This window comes from Semicossyphus pulcher, unplaced genomic scaffold, assembly GCF_022749685.1.
Source record: "Semicossyphus pulcher isolate SPU_LCO1_2020_fin unplaced genomic scaffold, fSemPul1.0.p SCAF_4, whole genome shotgun sequence".
NCBI lineage: Eukaryota > Metazoa > Chordata > Actinopteri > Labriformes > Labridae > Semicossyphus > Semicossyphus pulcher.
In genome coordinates this window covers 18,708,274-18,732,410 of record NW_027211715.1, presented here as the reverse complement: position 1 = coordinate 18,732,410, position 24,137 = coordinate 18,708,274, and the positions used below count along the sequence as shown (strand labels likewise).

Here is a 24,137-nt window from a genome sequence, read left to right as displayed (position 1 = left end):
AACTCTTGTTTACTGACATGTTTTATTTTATGGGAAAAAATGAAACGATAACATTGGCTGAATGGTATTAAAATTGCATTACAAAAGAGCAAGTACGTGCCTTTATCAAGTGGTCAAATTCAGTTCAAAGGGGCAATTTGTGTCGATCACAGCGTTTATCAATGGTCCAAAAAACATGTATCATTAAAATACACTTTGAATTAATCAGAGTTTTACTTAGTGATTCTTCCAAGAAAGTCATAAAAAATCCCAAATTCTCCCTTCCCTTTTCTAATTTTGATCTACTAATGAACAATAAAAATAATACTAATAAATTACAGTGCAATTTATAAGAAATACCTGCAGGGCTTCTCTGCCTCTCCTACTCCACTAGATTTCCTCCTCATCATCACCAGCTCCCACAAACACTTGCCTCATAATTTGGGTGGACGTTTTGGCACGATCAAACCACGCGTTAAGATTCTTTGTGTCGTCATGTGGTTCAGCGGGCCAGTTCGGACAGACAACTCACATGTCGCAGCTCGCCTCTGGAATAGAGTGCTGCTGATTTACTGCTCGGTTTATCCTTAGCTCTTTTTTTGCTGGTTATGAAACAGACTGCAATTAATTCTGAGCACTCTATAAGACCTACAAAGTCAACCAGACCATCAGCAACAAGATAGATTATTTCTATCTAGTTATTTTTAATGCCTAAAAGGTGTCAGGTGTCAGACGAAGCGATTAACTGCTCGCTGCCTTTGTTTACAATTACAATTTAGTGATACATATGACTGACTTATGAGATTTTTGTTAAAAACCACCACTTAAGCATGTACAGGACAAAGTCAGCAAGAAGATTAGAGGTATGGCTTAGTCCACAGCGGGCACCAAAATCAACACAAACTTAAAAGTTCCTCACAGGAGCTTTAATTCCTGATTTTCTTTGTTTTGATCTTAACATGTACGAACAAGGCCAGACGAGGTCCACAACCAGACGTCAAATCTTCTGCACTGTTTGCAGCCGTTGCAATTTCCTGCTCAGTTTCTGCACACTCTTTTTTTATCAGCACTTCCTTATTTTATCTGTGTTGATTGTTTTATAAAGAAATCCTCTGCAGCTTCAAACGGGAAGTGATGCAGTCAGGGTTTAGACGATGAATGTATCATAAAGTACTCACTAAAACACACTCAATCTCTTTATCCGTCAATGCTGCAACTTTACTGATCAGGTCACACAGCTTCATCTTCTTATTGTTACTACCTAATCTTATCTGTGCAAATCTGAAGTGACTCCCTCATCCCCTGTGTGCTGATCTTGATCTTCATGCAAACGCAGAGTGACGAGGTCAGAGCCTGGACATTGAACATCACAGGCTTTTCTTTCCAGGTGAGTTGTCTGACTGAACTTCGCTTCACATGCGACAAACTTCTAATAAATTTAGTCAAAGATGATCTGAACTGTGGGGCAATGATTATCAAATGTTTGAATAGGAATCAGCCAAATTAATAAAGTGACAATCGCTAAAATGTTTTTAAATTCTGAACAGTTGTGTCCCTTGTGGGGAGTAGCTAGGGGTGGGCGACATGGGTAAGATCCTCTTTGATAATTTGTGTTACTTCATGGGTATGTGGGTAAAATCATTGTTCTGAAAAGTCTATTAAATAAAGCGTTATCTCGTGCACACCTGCTAGTTGTTGCAGCAGCTTTTTTGGGGTAATTCATGAAAGTAAATACCTCAAAAGACGAAGTACTTACAATGCAAAATTATAAATGCACCCAGAGTGCTTCAAACTGTTCAGAACATGTACATTGTTTGATGTTTTTTCTTGTCATATCGCCCACCTGTAGTTAAAGTTACCCTTTCACACATCACATCACAGGGCAGTTTGTAGTTCATGTCACAGTGGGAGAGATTGAAGGTGTACTTTTTGCACACAGTACCGTACCAGACTTGAGGAATGAGTCACACCTAATCCTGACCACAGGTCTTTGTGGGTTTACTTCAAACGTCCCTCTCCTGTCATCTGTCACCAACAAAAAATCAGCAAACTATGGATAATCTAGTCTCACAGTTGAGCGTGCAGGACACTTCCTGCCATAACACCATGCTAGTAAAACCTGTTAGGCTCTGATATATTACACACAGTAACATGTCTGATAAAGCATGTCACTTACAGTACAGATGTAAAAGGACTACAGTAAAACGAGTGTGTAAAATGAGCCAGCATTCAGATTAAAAAGGAAGAGATCTGAGACTAAATCCAGATTGTAATGTAGATGAACTAAACGACTCACCCTGGTCCCTGGAAACATCTGATCCGAGCAGACTAAAACCGACTCATCACACACAGCAGAAAAAATAAACAACACAACTGGAATACCAACAGTGCTCTCAGAGGAAAACAAAAAAACAGCAGCAATTCCAAAAAAAAACAAATCAACAATAATAACCTGAACTACAGCACTAATAGTGATAGGTTAATGTCAAATTAAAAAATAGTTTGAACTTCCCCAAAGTGCCGACGAGGGGACTGTGGAAGACAAACAAACTAAAACACACGCTTCTTCTACGGACGGACGACATCTGCGGCCTGCTCCAGCAGCACAAGCACGCTGTTCATCAAAACAAGAGCTTGAATTTGATCGAGAAGGTAGGAAGATTAGAAACATCCCTTATTTTCTACAGGTGCAGCAGCTGTTCCCACGAACACACACACACAGGAAACCAGTGAAACCGCTTAAATTAAATAGGTCCCTTTTCACGGTAGATTAATTTTAATGGGGTTGAATTAGAGAAGAAAAATCTTTCCTGGGACAAAAAAGACTTAAATGTCTTCTTACGTCTTAAAGTGGGTCGTCAATGATACAGTATTTACTCACATTAAGATGACAAATGAAGATGAATCACACACTGGTTTGAGTGTGTTTGTCAGGGAACATTGTGTGTGTTCAGTGGCCACTGCTGCTTCAAAAAAAGATCACTTTTCAGACCAGTTTTAGACATAAATAAAGACATTATGATTACATAGTGAGAGGATTTTTTCAATTTCATAGCATATTTCCAAAATCATTCGATGTCATGCATTCCTGAATACCATAATGTGTGCATACATAATGTTTTTATCATACTGATTTTAATCTTTACACAAGTTCTGGGCTATTGTTCCAATTTTTCTGTGAACCCGATAGCCGCCACCACCCACGAACTGGTTATAAATGTTATTCAAATCCATAATGTTTAAACAAATCAAATCATGATGATGATGCTGAAACCCAGTCAATCAATTCGAGCTATTTGCCGTCATTAAACCAGCAATCAGCTTGTACGCCTTCATGTCAGTGCAGCAACAGATGCTTTGCAACACATGGAAGAAAGACAATTAATAAAAACAACGTTTTCCTATACAAGAGAAAAATTCCCGACGTCTGTTGATCATCAGCAGAAGAGATAAGAAAGATAAAAGAAATCAAAGTGAGAGGTGAAATGTTGTGAAACGAAGGAGTTAAAAAAGCATCGGCTACATCCTCAAACACCGAGCACACGCACGTACCTACACACACCAATGTGGCTTTTTACTTCTTACTAATGGACGCAGGGGGCCGAAGCCGTGTGGTCGCCACCGCTAACTTGTGCAATGATATGGAAATCAATACATGTGGTGAAACAGCACCAGACAAAGCCAGGCCGGCTCTCCTGCATCGCTGCAGCCATGAGAGCGATACTGAGAACAAAGTTTCTCATGTGATCATGTTTTTTTTTAGCCTTCTCTCTTCATGTCTGGAATCAGAGAGGATGGGCGGAGGTCGAGGGGAATAAAAGAGGAATTCATAAGGAAACACATTTCACTGACGGCGAACACAGCGCACCCTTTAGAGTTAGCATATTGCTTGTTTACCACGTTACTAAAGGTTACAGTGGGTCAAAATGTCTACAGATCCACTACAGGCCTGAACTGTCTCCTTATCTGGGTGCCGCGGCGCTGTTCAGGGTGACGATGATGATAAAAACACCCTGTACGTGACAATCCGACTCTCACTCAAACTGGTTTGTTCCTACTGAATCTATCAAATGTAAAGTTAGCAACAATAAGACAAAAAGTCACCTGAAATAACATTCACAGTGCTCTAATAAAAAAACAAAACAACAGTGATGAAATGAAATGCTCTAAAACAAATAAAAAGAGTAAAAATTCATTGCAGCCTAACTTGTTTTTTTTCCTTTCTTTTCTTTTTGTGACACTCTTCCCCTTCGGCCACGCTTGAGCACGAGCCGTCCAAGGAGGGTGTCTTGTCTTGCTTGCACTTGCAGCCCAGTGCCAGGTGGTGGCGACGGAGAGCCTGTTATAGATGCTTCTCCTTGGTGATCCCGTTCTGCACGTGCTTCCTGTAAAGGAGAGAGAGGAGACAGCAGAGGGTCAGGAAGCTGCGGGCGAATGAGTCGCGAACAGAAAGAGGAGAGAATAAGCTTGTCAGGTGAGGTGATCAGCAGATGTGAGGCTTTAGCAGGCAGAGAGGATATCAGCGGGGTTCAAGGCCAGCCAGATAAGGTGAGCCACATAATCACATCTCCATATGGTCTCAGGCTCTTTGATCCTATCTACCTGTGAGGGACGGTGGTTACACAAGCTCAGGGGGGGTCTGCTCTTTCTCCAGCATCTACACCTGCTTTCAGGGGAAAAGAACCAGCCTAAACCTGTACGAGTTTTCAAATCATTGCACTGTACCCCAAAAACGCAGCTTAGAAATAGTCCTTTTATTCCAGTGAATGCTCTAAGGTACTACAAAAGTTTGCACTCTCAGGGTCTTCTTGGTGTCAGTGGTCAAAGGCTGCCGTGATAATCAGCAGCAGATGATAGAGGGACACATGAGCGAGGAGGCTAAAGGCAGTTCCTCAGATAAACTCACAAGAATCCATGAACTCAGATAAAGACACAAACAGATACACTGTGGTTTCAGTCAAGTTAGCGCTTTTTAGTTTAAAGCTCACTTTTGAGCAGTGTACAAGCTTTATCAGTTACACGTCCACACGGTCACTATTACGCAAAACAATGGCTTCTTTGAAAGACACAAATCAAACAGTTTGTCTGTGTGCCCGATCTCTTGAGCAGCGTAACAGTTGGGTAACAGGATGGGTTTGCAAAGGAAAACCGTTATGAAATTAGAAAGAAAAGGACTATGTGCAAATGTATTATTTTCCTTTCAAGCAGAGGTAACTATTGATAGATGAGACCATTATTAAAAGGCGTCAAACTCATTGCATTGATAATCAATTCCACATCACATAAAAAGTATGGCTTAAGTAAAGTAAAGTAAGAATAAGCAAGCGTTTAATGTATTAAGCATAGTCTAAGTTATGAAACACCTGTGTTTATTATTAAGAGATATACAGGGCTAACGTTATTATACCACATTTAGCCAGGCTAGCGGCTAACATTATTCCCATTAGCCTCAGCCTCAGTTTGTTCAACGCTAATTGCCAAATATTAGCATGCTAACACACTAAACTATGATAGCGCACATGATGAACATTACACCTGCTCAACACCAGCATGTTAAAACTGTCACTGTTACATGTTAGCATGCTGACATTAGCATTTAGCTCCACGCAAATCTGTGCCAGAGTGTCATAGAGCTGCTAGCTAGTAAAATATATCTTGCTATGTGTTAATATATATATTTTCCCAGAAATCATAAAAGTGCAATTAACTGTAGATAAATAAATAAATTGAGTAAGACAGTTACTGTTACATGTTAGCATGCTGACATTAGCATTTAGCTCAATGCAAAGCTGTGCCAGAGTGTCATAGAGCTGCTAGCTAGCTGTATACTTGAGATAGTAAAATATATCTTGCTCTGTGTTCACGTGTATTTTCTCGGAAATTACACGTAAAGAAACGTGTAATTAACCTGTAGATAAATAAATACATTGAGCAATTTGATATGTATTTGTGTAAAGCGAAGCCTTCTGTCTCGTAGCATTAGGTTAGCCTCGAGAATAAGAACTTAACACTTGTGTAAAAAACTGTTAGACTGCAACAGACCCACTCAATGATTTATTCATGTGGAAACTCTACAAATAGCACCTTAAACTGTGCTTTGGTTTCCTGCCAAACCTGCTGCAAGTAAAAACAAACTCAACGTTTATAGTGAAAATCTGCCAACAGTTGGCTTGTGATATTTTTCCACCCTGAGCTGCGGTCTCTCCGTCAGATTAAACCAATGCCGGTGAAACTCACCCCTGGGCAGAGATGTGATGTCCAGCATCATCATCGTTGTTTTCTGCTTTAGGCTCTCTGAGCAGGCCCGCTGCCGCCTTGCTGCCGTCCTCGTCCTCGTACTCCCTGACGTCGTTCACCTCTTTCAATTTTAGCACCTTCACCACGAAAACCACAATAAACTACACACAACAGGGGACACAAACAAGAAAGAGATCAGATAGTGTCAGTGTTGTTGCAGCTTCCACAAAGACAAACAAACCATAAATGCTCTTTGGATAAAAGAACCAGTGTTTCCTCACCAAGAACCAGTAGATGTTCATGAGCAGCAGCGCCAGGAGGAGAGCGTTGAAGAAGAAGTAGAAGGGAATGCTTGGGACGGACTGCAGGCTGGATACACACGTGGCATACAGCACTTTGAGAGGGAACCAGTAGAGACGGAACCAGAACCTGAGAGAGGAGGACACAAGTAAAATAATTAATGTATTTTCATCTTTTGTATCTCAATGAGTGAGTAAGAAAAATTATGAATAGAGAAACAGGAAAAGAATTGAGTCAAGGTTTGCATGTGTTTGTGGAGGCTCACCAGGTGATACTGAAGCTGACAGAGCCCATGTTGGACAGCACGTCGTTGAGCAGGTAATACCCTCCTCCTCTGGACTTCAGGTAGACGTTGAGCTTGGTGAACTCCAGCTGGATGTCGTTGATGTCGTGGAGGAACAACACCAGAATCCCGACGTTGTGGTATCTAAAGGAGCAGGGAGTAGATACATACACACAGCACGTCTGTCAGTTTAAGTGTTGTGCATTTTTAAGGCTCAAAACAGACAAAAAAATGGAGTAAATGTATGTTTTTGTTTTATTTTAGGTGCCATAATGCATTAAGAAAGGTTCACTACTTGCTGGCTTAGACTATATGCAAATGGACTACAATGACCAGAGTGTAACTCATCAGACATGTGACTCATGTGGCTATGTGTCGGCTAAATGTCTGTATGTGTTAATGTGACATAAACTGAATAGTAGGTTTGAAATCAAGACTTGGCCCAGACAGAATATCTACTGAATCCAGAGCTTATAAGGGTCAAAGGCAGATCTTTGTCAGCGCAACAGGCACAAAATTAAACTTGACATAAAGTACCTGAAGGCGTAAGAGAAGCTAATGAGCGCCAGCGTGATGATGTGGTGCACCACCATGACAGCCGAGTCCTTCCTCCAAGCGTCCATGTACACAGTAGCGTAGATGGAGTGGCCGTAGAAGCTGCCCTGGATCAGGTAGGCTATGGCGATGTCTGTAGGCACTGACATACCACTCTTCCAGTCTGGACAAACAGGGAGGAAACATGGGGAGAGGTTATGGACTGATACACGCTCAGAGCAGATTAGGGATATCTACTTTTACTTGAGAATCAACTTCCCAACTTAATGTTAGTCGTGAAATATCAGAAAAACATAGACTACACAAGATTTACTTTTTGTTTAATTATTACCATCAAAGAGGTTTTCTTTTCACTTATGTTGCCGAGCAGGTAACTAGTCACGTGCATATCTGGAAACGATATGCTACTATGTGACCATTAAAAAGGTATTTATAATTGGTGCATATATTTCTTTATCAAGTCCTCCACAAAACTTCAAAGGTTGACTTTTGTTAGGGAATGTGTCACTAGAAATAAATTTGGTTAACATTCAGTCTATAGGTGGCACTAAAGCAACATGACACATTTAAATAGCCATAACTCTGATACCTTGCTGTGAGTCTACCTCACCTTAAACCATACACAGATTCCTTGTACTCTTCAAAGATTACAAAGCCAATCACTATAATTTACAGTCTAAATTTGGATCTTAATAGAGATCTGAATCAAAATGCAAAAGCAAATTTAATCAAACTGAAAATCAAAATGAAGGAAGAAGGCTCGAGAGAAAAATAACATGTTCCAATTGTAAAGCATATTCTTTTAAGGTGAATAACTTTGCATATAACAGATACCACTCAAAAATATACCTAATTAATACAATTACTCATATTTAATGTGGCAATTATTCTAAATCATTATTCTAGGATATAATGATGAGTCAAAAATCCATTTTCACTTTACGGTTCATTAACCATCTTTTTAAAATGGTTACAATTTAAAGTCGATTATAATACAGTGCGTGTATACAGTAGGATCATTGTTATATAAACCCATTAGGATGCAAATACAATACAACCAACATGTCCGAATGCTTAGCAACAGTGACTTTCGGTGGGGCAGGGGGGACAGATGTGAAGGGTCAGTGGGGGTAGTGAGCATGGGGACGAGGCTCCAGGGATCAGGTTTAACCTCAAGAGAATTTTAGAGCACAGCAGGCAAAATAGGCCAAACGCATGTTCAGGCTGCTCGGCTAGCTCATGTCTCAGAAACCTATCAGATGATATACGGAAACTTTCTCCTCCGGTGTTTGAGTTAGGTTTGTCTGTAGCGGGATGGGGTTACGCTGGGGCCTTGTGTAATGTTTATTGATCGGACCTTCCGTCATTAAACATTGAGAAGAAGGCTGCTAGATGGATCACAACAGCAGAGCTGCCAAGGAGAGGCATGGGAACTGGAGACTTTTTTTTCTCTCACAGAAACTGAAGCTTTTTTTTCTCCTCTTCTTTCTTCAGAATACAAAAACTCTGCCCCTCCTCACTTCTGGCACTGTTTTAATTTGAATTCTCCAAACTCTCACCAGCTCTTTAAGGCTCACAGCTCTCTCTCCCTCCCTCCCTAACTGTCCGGCCACATTACACTGCCTCTGTACATGTTTAAGGCTGACAGCTATTAGAGGTGATGCAGCTATTAAAGATGAACCTGGCACTGTCAACTAGTCCTTGCTAGCTCCACTCAGAGCGATGGGGTTGGACTGGAGCGCTGACACCTCCATGTCTGATGGAAGAGACAGAGAGACTATAAAAGATGTCCCTGGATTATAAGTGGAATGCCCATTACATATCTATCCTTCATTAGCAACGCAATCATAGTCATCCATTAGGTACAATCATGAAGACTCTCAATCTGGTTGCTAATTTCTGTCCTTTTGGTGATTATAAAAATAATATAACTTGATCTTTCTACCCTTAAATGTAATACGTTTGGCATTTAACATGTAGAAATTGCATAGTTTTGCCAATGTCTTGACTGAGATGTAACTTAAAATTGAGACCTTTACTGTCATACAGGTTGCCAATTTAAGCCTGTAGACTGATTTCTTTGAAAAGAACTTCAACCTCAAAGGATGCAACGCTCATGCGTGCTATTGATTGCCTTGCCTCTCTAAGACTCCCTGCAGTATTAACCTCCTGCAAACAGTGTGCCGGACTTAGCTAATGTTAGCTTAGAAATGGGGTCCGCAAACATCAACAAACGTCTAGCTACCACCAAAACAAACACAAAAGCTTCAAGTAGTTAAGCCTGTCTGGCTAAATAGGGATGCGACCAACCTAGGGGTGAAACTAAAGTACACTTGGGCAGGCATTCGAGTCATGCAGGGACCTTTGTTTGGTTTTGTTAGCTCGCTTGCTAGCGTGGCAAAAATACTGTCTTGACTGGATAATGTCCGCTTGTTCATCCAGACCTGGGGGCCTGATCTGGCTGGTTAACCTTCAAGCTTGCTGTTTGCAATTACACAATCAGTCAACATTACTAAGCAACCAACACCAGGTCTAAGCAGTGTAGCCAAGTTACAGCTAGCTTGCTTTCTTGCTGACCCAGTGTTAGTTATGCTAGCAAGTGGAAACAGGAAATTCTCTGTAGACGAGACCGTCTCATTTCAGTTCGGCTTTAACGGTCTACGCAGTCTCAACGCATCCTCCGTAGAGCGCCTCCTTCAAAGGCTGCAGCCCCTGGATTGGGACACAGCTATTGTGTGTAGCTAATAGGGATGGGTCATGAATTTTGAATATTCAAATAGTCATACATGTATAAAAAATAGTTCAAGTTCAAGCGACTATTATCTCATTTTAAAAAAGTATTCTTCCACTGTTTTTACCGGCGCCCGGTTGTAATGCAGTACTACTGTCGGACAGTGGCTGTAGCGCATCTGAAAGCGGTTTGCTAACCACCATTAAATAACAACAGAAGAAGAAAGCGATATACAATATTTAGCCGAGCTAGCAGCTAACAGAAAGAAAGGTCTTTGAATAATGGTCGAATAGTTCACAGTGAATATCGAACAGTATTTTTTGCTTGAAGTGATTCATCCCTAGTAGCTAAATCCCATCTAAGAGGAAACGTTCGTTGGATAGCTTGCCTGATAACTTACCAGCTAATGAGAGCCGTGATACGAACTACTGTATTGTTACAAACAGTAGAAGTTGTAGAACTAAATTGGAGCACAAATTGGGATACTGACTGCAGTTCAATTAACGGCCACCGGGTCTTTAACACAAAAACTTCACAGTACCTTTAATGTTGGGCTAATGACAATAATGACCCTAGTGAATTAAAGTGTTGTATATTTATGTCAATAACAGCATCACTGACAATTAATTAACAGGGAAGAAGGATTAATTCGAAGCCAGTAATATGGAAAAAACATCTGGCTGAATATCTTTTATCAAGTGCCAGAAATTTGAATTCACTTAAGAGGCACGTTGCCACCACAGTGTCTCTATAGCATTAAGGCACGCTGCCTGCTGTTTCATTTGATTAAAATGACTCCAGCTCCTCCTAAGAAACTCATCCAGTTATTGGACTATTAAACACACTTCTTTCTGACTTTAAACATCTTAAATCTTTTAATTCTTTCACAAAACACATCCGTGAGAGGTTCACACTGTTGTGTATCTTACTGTAGAAGACGGAGGGCGGGTCGTGGAAAAAGGAGTAGGAGGTAAAGAAGAGCAGGTAGGTGCTGTATGACCATGACATGGTGTAGAAGACCAGCTTCCACGCGCTCTCCGGCATCTTGGCAGCATCTTTGGGCAGCAGCCTCAACGACTGTGCAAGAGGCTGCAGGGGGACAGAGAAGAGAGGAGAACTGGGATCAGACAGAGAAGAGGAAGTGTGAGGAAGTGAGGAAGTCACAATCAGGATTAATGCAGCATTTTCTTTAGGCCTGCGGTTTCTGCTGGGAGGCCTTCAGACTAAATAACTGATTAATTTAGAGGGTGTTGTTTTACAGAGAGCTCTCAATTCATTTCAGAGTGTGGTGAAGCAAACACTCCTGTTAATGCACTGCTGTGGCTTTAGGACTGAGATGAGATATTTGGTTGCTCTTGTGATTTTGAAAATCTGAGAAATAAACAGCGTATCTTATTTTGAAACCTCCTCCTTTCACAGAAAGAATGAGCAGGAGCGCTTACAGAGAGATATTGAGAAAGACTTTGGCCAGACCACAGATGCTTTTTTCAGAAATTGTACCTGTTGCAACAAGTCTTGGCATATTTTTCTGAATGAATAAAGACTGCCTGAAGAAAACAAATGGAAGAAATGAAGGCATAAAGAGGATAGTGTGCATTGTATCTTTATGACATGCTTGTATCACAGAGGATTGAAGACACAATGTAAACTAAACAAGACAGATGTTATAATGAAGCACAGAAGGACATTGATTAACTGCTATGTTCAAACCAACTGTCTTTTATTCATTGACATCCTTCACCTATTTAATTATTAACTTCAGATCATTGTAAATCCATTCATCCTATTTGTTTATGAGATGTGGATTGAGAGTGTAAGATGACCCACTATTGGCCTGTTTCCAAGGCTGTTGACAGTGACAGGATGTTGTTAGATTAAATGGTTACAGAGGCATAAAAGTAGCTCAAATAACATTGACAGGTCCAATACCTTCCTCTCTGTATCTTGCTCTGTTCCTGACAGACATGTGTAGTACAGCACACAACATGCATGTGACCTTCTAAACACAGAAATGTGAGTTTCACAAGTCGGCTTATGGTTTGCTTTGTAAGCATAAATAGAGGAAGTAGGAGAGAAGGCCACTGATGTCCTGATGTACCCTGATAACACTCGCTAGTGGAGCCATGTTATCTTCCTCCTTCCCCTCCGTAATCTTACTGACTCCTCTCTCCAAACTTTTCTCTTTCCTCAGGCTGCTTCTCTGATGTGACAGCAGAAACTCTGAATCATAATCTTTCAGTTGAAATTCAAACAATCTAGGAAACGCTAAGCCTACACACACATACAAAGGAGGAGCAGAAAAGTCCAGTAAAGAAAGAAAGAAGAGAAAGAGACAGGCTGGTTCAAATAAGTAAGACAGGTACATCAGTTGAGCGGTAAGACAGGCAGGTGTTCAGTGTGTTATAGCAGTGCCAAGACAGGAAACCAAACCCAGCTCACTGCCTCATAAACTAAATAACCCCCCCCACACACACACACACACAATACCAGCACAGAGCACACTGAAGGCAATGAGATGGTGTAACAGGAGGAAGGAAAGTGAAAGTGGCCGGTGTCAGTGACATAGTATGTCTCAGTCAGTTGTTACCGAGCAGCTCGTCTGCAGGACGTGATCCGAGACGGCTCAGTGACAGATTACATGACATATTAATGGAGGTAAAAGTAAACCATGTGCTCAGGGATTCATCAAACTCTTTACTCTTCCTGCCTGCCTCCTGTCTTTATTCATTCCTTCTCTCTTTTTTGGCTTCTTTCTGTTTTCATGCCGGTTCCAGGATTCGATGCGTCACACACAAAAGAGTCCAAACAGGACAAGGAAGGAAGCTGACAGAGCAACACTGCTGTGAGATTAAATCTAACAGGAACAGACTTGGTGAGCCTCAGTCGAGAAAAAGATGGCAGCACACAGGGGGCACATGATCCCGCCCGAGGCTGCTGATTGGTCGAGACCGAGGCGACATGTGGTGCGTGTTCAGTAAGTCATGACCGCAGCTCGGGACACTCACCACATTCTTTTGAGTCTCTCAGTACATCTGTATCAGTCTCTCTCTATCAGCCCTCCCATCCTCCATCTCTTCCCTCTCTTCTCTCCCCCTCCCTCCCCTTAATTTCTCGCCCTTCTCAGCTCCCTCGCTCTTTCTCACTCTCTCTCTCTCCACCCCTGCGTCTCCCCCCTGCCTGTGACATTTATTTATAGAAGCCAGCTGTCAGTACACAGCATACCCCCTCGGTCTTCCACCACATCACCCCTTCCGACACACAAAAACATAAGCCGGCGACGCACATGCACGTTCGTGCACACTCACAAAAAGCGGCGACACACTAGTGGCTGACACGTTATTGCAAACACCAGCCGTGCCTCTGCAGCTCTTGTTCATCACTGTACCTGCTGTCTAACTCCTGGTACGTCTTGTACTAATGCCTCCTATGTGTTCTAGTTAGCTCTTATATTCTTCCACCCCCTGTCTCACATAGTCCTGTCTGAATCTATAACACTATATCCACTGTTTCATCCATGCATTTTCTCCTGTATTGCGTTTGCAAACAAGGTGGAAATGTAGATTTTTCACGATGGTAGTGACAGTTCAAGCTGTGTTTTTCTGCAGATTGTTTTGGATCTATAAAACAGAACTACATTGTTGTCCCCGTTTAATATAAATAACCTTACCCCACAGACCAAATACCCCATGACATTCCATACAATGGAATGTATTAAAGAGCCAACAGTCCCGTGAGAGCAGAACGAGCAATAAGGGTCCGGTACCAATCCCATTTGGTGTCTAATTCTCTGTGTTAGATATTCTCTATGAGATAATTCCAAATGTATATAGTGATGATTCGGGTTTCTTGAAGCACCAGTGGCATTTTCCCAAAATGCATCCCAGTTTAAGTCTTGCCCCAATTCAGATATGTCTCTATCCCAGTCTTTCATTCCTGATGTAGGCATGTATTTCTGGGAGACGGATCCATTACTGAAAGTGGGCTTACATTCTACTGTTTCTGGATTATTACCCAGCATCACCATAGAAGAAAAACATTTCCTGCTTCCATCCACTTTCAAACATCAAACCCCTGATTTTAAGAACAAATAGACCCCAAACACTTGTGAAGTCTTTGCTACAGAATAAAAAGGAGGGTATCGGTCATGGTTGATTGGAAGTAGCATGGCATAGCAATGCCAACTGGTATTTGTTGGTGTTTCAGACAGAGAATGAGGGTAGCCCACCTCTCTCTATATTCTGGTCCAGGCCTTAAAGCGACCAAAACAACACAGCAGGGACAAAATCTTCGTTTCAAATGCAGATTGTGAGAGATTATGTAACAGCCTGCCAATGGCTACATTCTTGTCTCTGTGCGCCAGCCAGCCCACCATCACACTGTGTCCTATCCACCCACTCTATCTATCTACCCTTTAGTTTTCTATGCCAGCCTACAGAGTGGGGGTATAGTGGGTCAAGGACACTGAGATAATCCACTCGTCCTCTGCGGGATAAATGACAGGGCCTTGAATTACACTCAGCTGGGACCTACGACCATTCAACAGCTCCCTTCTCTCTTCCTCGCTCTCTCTGACAGACAGACTCTGGCTGAACTCGTTCTCTACTTCGGGGCATCACGGGATTTCGTTTCAGTGTCCGCCTCAGCGTGCTAAAAAGGGGAGAGAAGCGGCCCTCAGACACAAGGAGAAAAGGAAATTGGAGTGTGTATGAAAGGGATGCAGGGATGCTGGGCTAAAAACTAGCTTCATCTCCGTTCCACTCCAGTCCTTCCTCATCCATCATTTCCTTTCTCTCCCTGCTCGTCTGCAGCTGCACCCCATTGCTCTCCCATCCTCCCACCCTCTAAAAGTTCTCAGTCCCCCCCCCCCCCTCTGCCCTTCCTGCGAGCAAGTGATGAGAGAGGAGAGAGAGAGGGTGAATGGACTCTGCTGGCCTGTTGCATAAGAACGTTAACTGGGCCAGTGAGTCAGGATGCTGGCTCATCTGTGGATCAGTTCAATAAGGCTCGCAATCTCATTCATCCTCTTTCAGTGCTCCAGCTCTGTCCAGGTTCTCTCGTTAATCTGACGTCACTCTCTCCGTCTTGGCTTTCTGTCACAGTTTCCCTCCGTTGTGTTTTCATCTTTTTTCCCAGACTGGGGACAAATAGGATTAACAGCTAATCCCGGGGATGACCAGAGTTTTCTATTTACATATCCAACATTTATAAACTACTTATCAAACACAGACTATTTATCTGTGATTAACCATCTATACAACAGTATTTGAGGTGTTCCCTAGACTTTTCTGGCGCTTCAAGTAGGTCTGAATTCCATTTTCCTCGCTACATAAATAATGGTGTCATCACACATCTATTCTTCCTCACCCCAAACAGAAAATCTTCTCTATAAAGAGAAAATAATCTTACCTACCACACCCTACCCATCTACCCCCATTGTTTTAACAAGGTGATGAGCAGACAGCTGTCGTTGGGGATAAAGATCTTGCCTCAGATGAAAGCAGAAGAAAGGACCTTTTGAATCTCTATATGGGAACCCTGACGTGTGATTGGATGTGACAGGAATGACATCAGAGATGTGTTTAAGGTTTTAGATCAAAAATATATTGCATGACTCTCTCTGTTGGATGCTACTTTTAGAGATTCAATGCTTACAATGTTTAATACTTCCCTAACAATATACGTTAAAAGCTAATCTCTATTTACAGATTTGACATAGAAATGTCGAATCTGTAGGCAGGGGTGTGGATTTTAGGGAGGGCTAGTGTTCTGGTTTCCGTTTGTGCTACGTTTGTAGCCCGAGTAATATCGACCAATCACGTATCAGCAGGCTGCGGTGTATGCAGGAAAAACAGTCTGTGTGGAGAGCAAAAGCAGAAGGAACGTAATGACATCACAGCTCCCATCAGAAGTCATCTGACAACGACTTATCTTGATGCGAATGCATCAGAAATGATGGATCCGACCTCCGTTCAACAAACAAGCATTTTAAAGGTAGTTTTCTTCTCCTCTTGAGGACAGACTTGACAAAGCTTCATTTTTACTTTTTACTAGTCTGCATCATGATGTTGAAATTTCAGCAAAGGTAAGACCTGTTAATTAAAGTACATCACAGGAAAAACTGTTTCTTTTTCTGTGAACAACGCAGCACGCGGAAAGGGAAGTCTTGACTGGAGGTCGTTTATCGCTAACCGCTGGCTAAACCTGACATGCCCAGCATGTTCACCTTTGTCCCCAGAGGCTATACCGTCTTCAGGCTATAGCCGATGAGATCCGAGATTGGTTAAAAGCTAACTGTAGATTAATTTGTAATGGACCTGAAAATCGAACTAAGTTGCTACTTTTCCACTTTGCTCATTCATTATGACAAAGTGTTTAAGTTTATGGAATAACCGGGGGTTATTTTGTGTTATTAAACCCCACCAAATCCATGAGTGATGGATCCGTCCCTGCAATGTATTTTCTTTTAGTTGACATGATGAGATGAAGCTGGGTAGGTAATTACTTGAAAATGACGTCCACATTCTTAGTCCCGCCTACTGAGCTCTGATTAGTGGAAAACAAATGAACACCATTCCTATTAAATCAGCAAATCATGTCTGGAGCTGGGCTTCCTCAGCAGTTTATCATCATAGCGATCCAAGTGGTTGAGGAGGGATTTTAATGTTCAGCAGCTAAACAGCAACACGCTTTATCACAGTACCAAATGCACAGAGAGGAAGGGCAGATCAGAAAAGAGTGAGGCTGCTGTATTATCAAAGTAAAACAGGAATGTGGGAGTGCAGCCACATCAAAGTGTTACAGAGCGGGGCACGGTTAAGGCACACAACACATTATCACAACCTCATTGATTAAATTCCAGCATGGCTACCTCAATGCATGTCATAACCCTCCATCCTGCCTCTATCTCTCTCTCTCGCTGTTTCCTGTCCCGTGCACATACATGGACAGGGAAAAATCTCTCTCTCTTTCCTGACCTCCCCAGGGCACTAATGTTGGGTAATGGGCGCTTTTTCAGTCATGACCCTTTCACATACACATCCTGTCGGTCTACTCTGTGGAAGCATGCTGAGATGAGTCAGCTGTACATGGCTCATTAAAAAAAAACAGAGTACAGATGACAGTCATTCTGTTAGGGCCTCTGATAAGTCATACAGCAACGACTGACGAGGAGCGAGAGTGACTGAGAGGAGAAACTATCTAATAACATTTAGAAGGAACACGCTGACACAACTTCCAACTTCTCCTGACATGTGCTGAGGTTTTAAATCTGTTTAACTATGTTTCCTTAGAGCAGCAGGTGAATGAACTTGATGAAGCCTGGTTTCTATGTATGATGCTATATGGAAAGTATTTATTGAAACGCAAGAAACATGCTTTTACAGGCCCTATTTCTTTGCACCTATACACCACAGATGTTCTTTGTTAAGAGATTTTGTGTCCTCTCCTCTGCAAGTGTTTCTATTTCAAATATAAGATGATTATACACACAGCCTACATGAAACATACGGTTAAAGTGTCCCATATTTACCACTGCTATATATTGATTAATTTACCTCAACTTTTTCCTGGAAAAATAAAATATAGACTTTGCTTTGCACAGACGTTTTCAGGAGGCCCCATTCAGAGCGGCGAACATGGCGAAAGAGCGATGCAGAGTTGGCCTGCTTTCTGTTGGACAGGTAGGTGCCTCAAACCGTGTAGGACAAGCTAACCGGCGGTTAGCGTGCTAGCGCAACGGTAACCGGCAGTTAGCATGCTAGCGCAAAGGTAACTGTGATGCTGTCGGTGTTAGCTCGGCGGAGTGGGCGTATTCTGGCACGAGAGAGTAAGAGTGAGCTTCTGGTGATGAAGAGCCCAGGAGGAGGGGCCCAGTTTGAATTTGTTGTTGACAAAATGCTACTTATTATACCTTTAAAAGGTCACATTTTAATTGTTGTTCATTCCAACAGAGCGTTCTAAGGTCATGAGATGTATTGGATTTATTTAAGCACATCTGGACGAAGCAAAGCAGACTGATTCAGGATAAAACAGAATGTGATGTTTTTCATCTTTCCATATGGTGTTTAACTTCTGTCCTACCAGGAAATGTCACATTTCTCCAGATGTCCAGTGAAGCACTGCTGTAACACTGACGCTGGACCAAGAGGCTGCATGAACATTTGAACCTGATTTGATTAAAAACACACCATAAAACCTGGCACCACTGAGCAAACTCATTTGCAACTAAGTACGTGACTGAATGATCACCCGGCCTTGCATCCATGAGGGAAAAAATAACCACAATGTATGAGTGGCAGTCTTCAGCAGCTGTCTGTGGGGGCATGTAAAAAACACAGACTTTAGCCAATGGGGTCCTCTGACCATCGCAGAATAAGCAAACTGTCTGGCTCTCTGCTGACTTTGGTTTTCAAAAGACACTTGTGTAAAATGTATCTACTATTCAACAAGTTTAAAAACTGCAGATCATGAAAAGACTTAAAATCCAGATAATTTGATTACTTGAAAAAAAGTTGCTTAAAGCATTAAAGTGTGACATGTTTTCAAACGGCTAAAGCAACTGTTACACAAGACTTCATGTAGCGCTCACAGCAAGCGACCTACTGGGAGTCAAAATTAAACATTCAAAGGTTTCAGTTCCTGCTGTATAAATAAAAACATAGAATATATTCAAATACAGGATTAGGTTGAAGCCTGTCTGTCTTCTATGTGTGGGGGTGTATGATATGAGTCAAAATTTCTGTGTGTGGTGTGAGCGAGTCATAGAGAGACAGAGAGAAAGAGAGCAGGTGCACCTGTTAGGAGCAGGTTGAACCTATTAGATGATCCCACAGGAGGCATTAACCCCATACATGCTGTCAAATTATCTCCTGGATTATTACAGTGAATGAGCGTGGCCTTTACGGCAACATAACTCCACAGGATTGTGCTAAAACATGTACTCAGTTACACTATTACAACATATTTGTAAAATAATGATATCATGGATAAGTGTTGAAACACTGACACTCATCTTCTTAACGAGCGCTACATGACATGATAGCATCTTTAGCTCATTGCTTTGATTGAAGCCTCAACTCGTGTGAGATAAAGCTTTAATAATATCTGTATTGCTTTCTTTTTTTAGCTATACAAGTTAACTGTGGCTGCACAGTTCTGTTTCCTCATATACTGGAGTGAACACACGTCTTTTTTTAATGGAGATTAAATTGTATAACTTCTCTATAAACCAGTCAGTACATAAGCTATTTAGGGGGTCTACAGCAAGGATCAGAGAGGCTACAGGTACCCAATATAGAGCAGGGGAAAGACATAGGAAAGAACCAAATCAAAGAGGAAAAAGTATGCGCTTAAAGTTCCTATAAAGTCAAAATAGAGTTAGTATATTTTCACTCAAGACATAACATAAAAAATTGTCGATGAATCATCCTGCACTTGGGGGCATATACTATTTTTGCGTCCAAAGAGACACTTTCTAAAATTATTTTGCCCTTCCCCCACGATGCACAGGACCTACAAGGTAGCAACCAGTTCTTAGTCATCACTGTGTGTTTTTTTGCTCTCACATTCAGAGCTAATGGCTAATGTATATAAATAACTGCAACAAGTTCCTGACTAGCTTCCTGCCTTGAAAGGAAACCTGTAAATATGCAATATGAAATGTTAGCCATTCAGGGGAACTCTCATCATAATCAATCACACTTGTGCATGATAGGAAACCACAAGATAATTCTTGAACTGTTTTTCTTGTAGTAAAATCATTCTTTCACCAACTATATTGTTACATTTTGCATTGTATATTTGTCTGCTCAACTGGGACTAGCATTATCTCGCTACCTTGTTGCTTTTATTCCACACACAACAGAAAGAAATAATCTACAGCAATTACATACAAACTGAAGCAAATATGTGGCATAGAGGAAGATATTTACCTGCACTTGAACATGCACGTCTTTTAATTTTGCTCTGAGCAAGGATTATACATCTTGTGACTCGCATCATATGTTTTTTATTTGTGTATGGTGACTCCAATTTGGAAGACAATACATCTATTATGTCTTTGCCATTGTACAGTATATGTGAAAACAATTTAAAATCGTCATATTTCTGCTGCGGTTAAGGCGGCAGAAAGAAAGAAGAGAAATGAAGGTACAGTCTCAGTAAAGTGTTAAGATATTCACTCAAGCTGCTCTCAGAAAGTAGACATATGGCTGTCATTCATAATGCACAACCCATGTCATCTGGCAATACAGAGAGCAAAAGGATAGTGTGTGTGTTGGTATAAATGTGTGTTCAATAAGCTAATCTATGTAAGCATCAACAGGCGGCAGTTCATGAGCTCACCATAATTATCCACCCACAGAAAATCTAAAGCTAGTTCAAAACACAGACTCAAAGAGAGGCGATGCAGACTGCCAGAGATGTGAACACCTATTTGATGACATACCATGACTTTTGCTTTTCGATGTTTTATACAGAATGAATGACTCTATAACTAATCCGACTCATGCAATTGTTTTTTTAAATAAAATCCAAAGTGGCCAAAATGATGTTGACTCATTCTTTGTTTATGAATGTGCGCACATGGGTTGGACAGTGAAAACAAATGTGGGGTGTGATGATACACTTCAAGCACCCATCGCCCACATGCTTCATGCAAGTTCAGCTGCTTTAATGGATTTCAGTATAATCAGGGTTGAATGTTTGGAGTTTGTTTTTTTAAACTTTGGCACAGCAAAGTGACACATTTCTGTAATAAAATGAAAAGATAAAAAAAAAGAGATGTGGCTGAACACCATGTGGAACTAGATAAGAGATATGAATCTGGCAAGCAGACCGCTGCGGAAACCTGCCTATCTTATTCATTATGAGACATAACACACATATAGATCAATGATATATTGCAGGATATACGATTACAGACTTAGGTTAAAAATAAATATGGATAACAGATAAAAGCACTGTGCACACAGACAAAACCGCCTGCAGATTAGAGAAGCTCTTTTCTGGCAGTTGAATACAGCTTTGATGTTACAGATAGGCCTCATTACACTATTGGTGATGACGGGACATCCGGATTAAAGTAAGGTCATTGTTTCGGGTATGGTAACTGCTACACAGTTCAACACACAATCAGATCCTGTTTCTATTCTCGCATTCATTCAGTTTGTTAATTTAAGTGTTTGCTATGGATCGCCGATTTTGCTCAGTGGTTAAATTGAGCGGCCCATATATAGAGGCTACAGTCCTCGATGCGGCGCCCCCGGGTTCGCCTCCCACCCTCGGCCCTTTGCCACGTGTCGTCCCCACTCTCTCTTCCCCTCCTTCCAACACTATCCACTGTACTCTCTATTAATAAAGCCATACAAAACACACAAAAAAATCTTTAAAAAAATGTTTGCTATGATACAATGATACAAACAACATGTCTCTCCTGGATCCTTGATAATTCCAATAAGTGCTCTTCTTTTTCACCACAAGGTCTTAATCAACCCTTTTCCTCAGCCTTCTCTCCTTCCTCACCCATCATGCTAGCCAACCCAGCAGTCGCCACCAAATTGGCACCAACTAATCTGAGTGTCGGCTACAGTAATTGGGGCTTCATCTTATTGGCCAAAGACTGTGAATGCATGTCCAGTGTAGCCAGGGCTCCATCTGACAGGTCAAAATGACTGAGCGGTTGAGTGGGCGAATGCATGGCGGGCGTACAAATAATTATTAGACTGACATATACAATGCTCTGCTTGAAATGATAAATTGTGTCCTCCTTCTCCCTCATTAAAAATTCCTGAATCTGCATAGTCTCCGCCCACTATGCAAATTTCCAGCCGCCCACTCTGTCGTGGAAACCAAACACGGCTCTGCCATCGTTTAGTGGCAACTTGTTGAAACGTAGCTAGCTTGAAATGTAGTAGTTATTAGTTGTAGTGAGTGTGCAAAAATGACAATGACGGTTACAGCTGGCTACGAGATTGGCTCCTTAGGTTTGTGACGTCTCAAACCTGCCAATCTGAAAACGTGTTGTTCAGCCTGTCCTTGGTACACTGCAGTTTAAAAGCAGACAGGCCCAGCCATGGCGATGACTGCTGATGTTGCCCCTGATATGTCTTGTAGCACATGAGAAACACCACATGGAGATGTCACAAGGTTAAACACTTGATTTGCACTGGAGGGGTCTTTCAGGCAGTCTTTGCCTTGTGTTTGTGGGCATGTTCATAACATGAGGATGATCAAATTCAATTTATCATGCAGCACGGATACTAATGTGCTTTAATTTAGAACATTTAATTTCCCTTGCCGTTCACAAACCTTAAAAGACTCTACAGTACACTATGCTGCGGCTCATCACTGCCTCTTACAAAAGAACAAAACAAACCTCTAAGAACTTGACACCGCTCCAGAGTTAAGGCTTTAATCATCTCCACTGGAAGATATTTATCACTCTTTGCCAAAATATCATGTCCTTCAGGTGACATGACAGTATGATCTGTGTACTCTGTCTGAGTCATCCTTGGGCTACAGTCATTTTGTAAGAACAACCTCCATAATCGCTGCCACATGCGAGCAAGTTCCCCCTGAGGTCCCAGCTCAACCTTGATGTCTGGGTTAACTAACAATGTCGCTATGCAAACTCAAAGCCAAGTGGAGGGCGGGGAGGAGGCAGAGAAGAAGAAATGCGAGGACAGGAAACACTAGATTAAAGTTAGATCAAGAAGATGCAGAGTAGACAAAGAGAGGTGATATGAGGTCAGTAGAGGGGAGATGGGAACAGTGAGCAAATTGACAGGCAACTATTTGGATGAAATTTAGCATTGCAAAGTGCGCCCTTTCTGATTGTGAGTCCATGCGGATGTACCCGACGCTTCCACAGACAGAGAGGGAGAAAATGATCTAACTGTATCCAAAGAATGCTTTTGAAATCACACAAAAAACCAAAGTAGAGATTCAATTCATTAACAACCCTGTGGGCACACAAAGCGCGATGAGCACGCCAAGCAAAAAATGAACTTGGGTTTCATCTGACCACTCACTCACTCACAGTTTTATAGAGAGACCGAGTTAGAAGAGAGACAGCTGCCAAGTGTGAAGACAACGCTGACAGTGTGTTCTTGTCTAATGACAGCCTGTCCACTGTGTCTATCCGGAGGCAAGTAAGTGGTGAGAACAAGAGAGGAAGAGGAAAATAGAAAAAAAAAGATCGAGAGGCCGGCCGCAGCAGCTCTGCGGCAAGTAAGTGGTGAGAACGAGAGAGGAAGAGGAAAAAGAAAAAAAAGATCGAGAGGCCCAGCCCCAGCAGCTCAGCAGCGGTCAAGGCCTCGCAGCTCATTCCAGCTGACCAGAGGAGAGTCTGACTGTCACAGTCGGCAAACAGAGCTGATTCATGATGCTGCTTTGTAGCTGGTGCTACATATGGCTGCTCTGGCTATGATTCACCGTGTTACAGAGTGCACAGCCACCCCCCCGTTTCCTTCTTCGGCGGAATAATTTATAGACCTGCTGTCTGGTTTCTACAACAACTCCAGGCTCATACTATATCATGGTGTATGTGAGAGTCTTTTACAAACTGTCTCTTTAAATATGGAGGATTTCTGAACACACCTGAGGGCTCCTGTGCTCACCTGATGCTTTGTTGTTAATTTGCGATTAATACTTAACTCTATGAGACGTCAAACTATGAGATGACGTCTTCAGGGAAGACGGAAAAGCATTTGAGAAGCAAGGACTAGAATTTTTTTTGCTCTGCATTTTTGTTTCAACATTTTTGCTGATTTTCTAGATTAGACTCTGATTGCTTTTTTATACTTCCTTAAAAACAATCCAGTAACTTCTACTTGTTCCTGGACTGAGAGTTAAATAGCATGTTTGGGAAGAGGGTTAAGAGTTCTCTGTGATAGTGACGCCCTGCTAACTTAACAAACAGTAACATTTGCTGATGCTAGCAGCCATATTTAAATCAGCTTTTTAAATGTAAAAGCAAGCAAGTAGTCAGTAAGAAATTCATACTGTAGAGCTTGATGCTGAGGGCATACCAGGTTGGAACAAACCTGCAGGCGG

General features: G+C 41.8%; 1 protein-coding gene across 1 annotated transcript in view; it reads right to left on the bottom strand.

Moving 5' to 3' along the window:
- Positions 1–5: 5 nt before the first annotated feature.
- cers1 (ceramide synthase 1) overlaps positions 6–24,137 on the bottom strand; it is a 29,783-nt gene continuing 5,651 nt past the window's right edge. Inside the window, exons 2-7 of the mRNA XM_069679477.1 lie at positions 11,015–11,174; positions 7,337–7,517; positions 6,782–6,943; positions 6,498–6,645; positions 6,217–6,377; positions 6–4,364 (exon numbers count right to left, since the gene is read on the bottom strand). Coding sequence (XP_069535578.1) covers positions 4,322–4,364; positions 6,217–6,377; positions 6,498–6,645; positions 6,782–6,943; positions 7,337–7,517; positions 11,015–11,174 — 855 coding nt within the window. The 3' untranslated portion in view covers positions 6–4,321. The remainder of the gene's footprint in view (positions 4,365–6,216; positions 6,378–6,497; positions 6,646–6,781; positions 6,944–7,336; positions 7,518–11,014; positions 11,175–24,137) is intronic.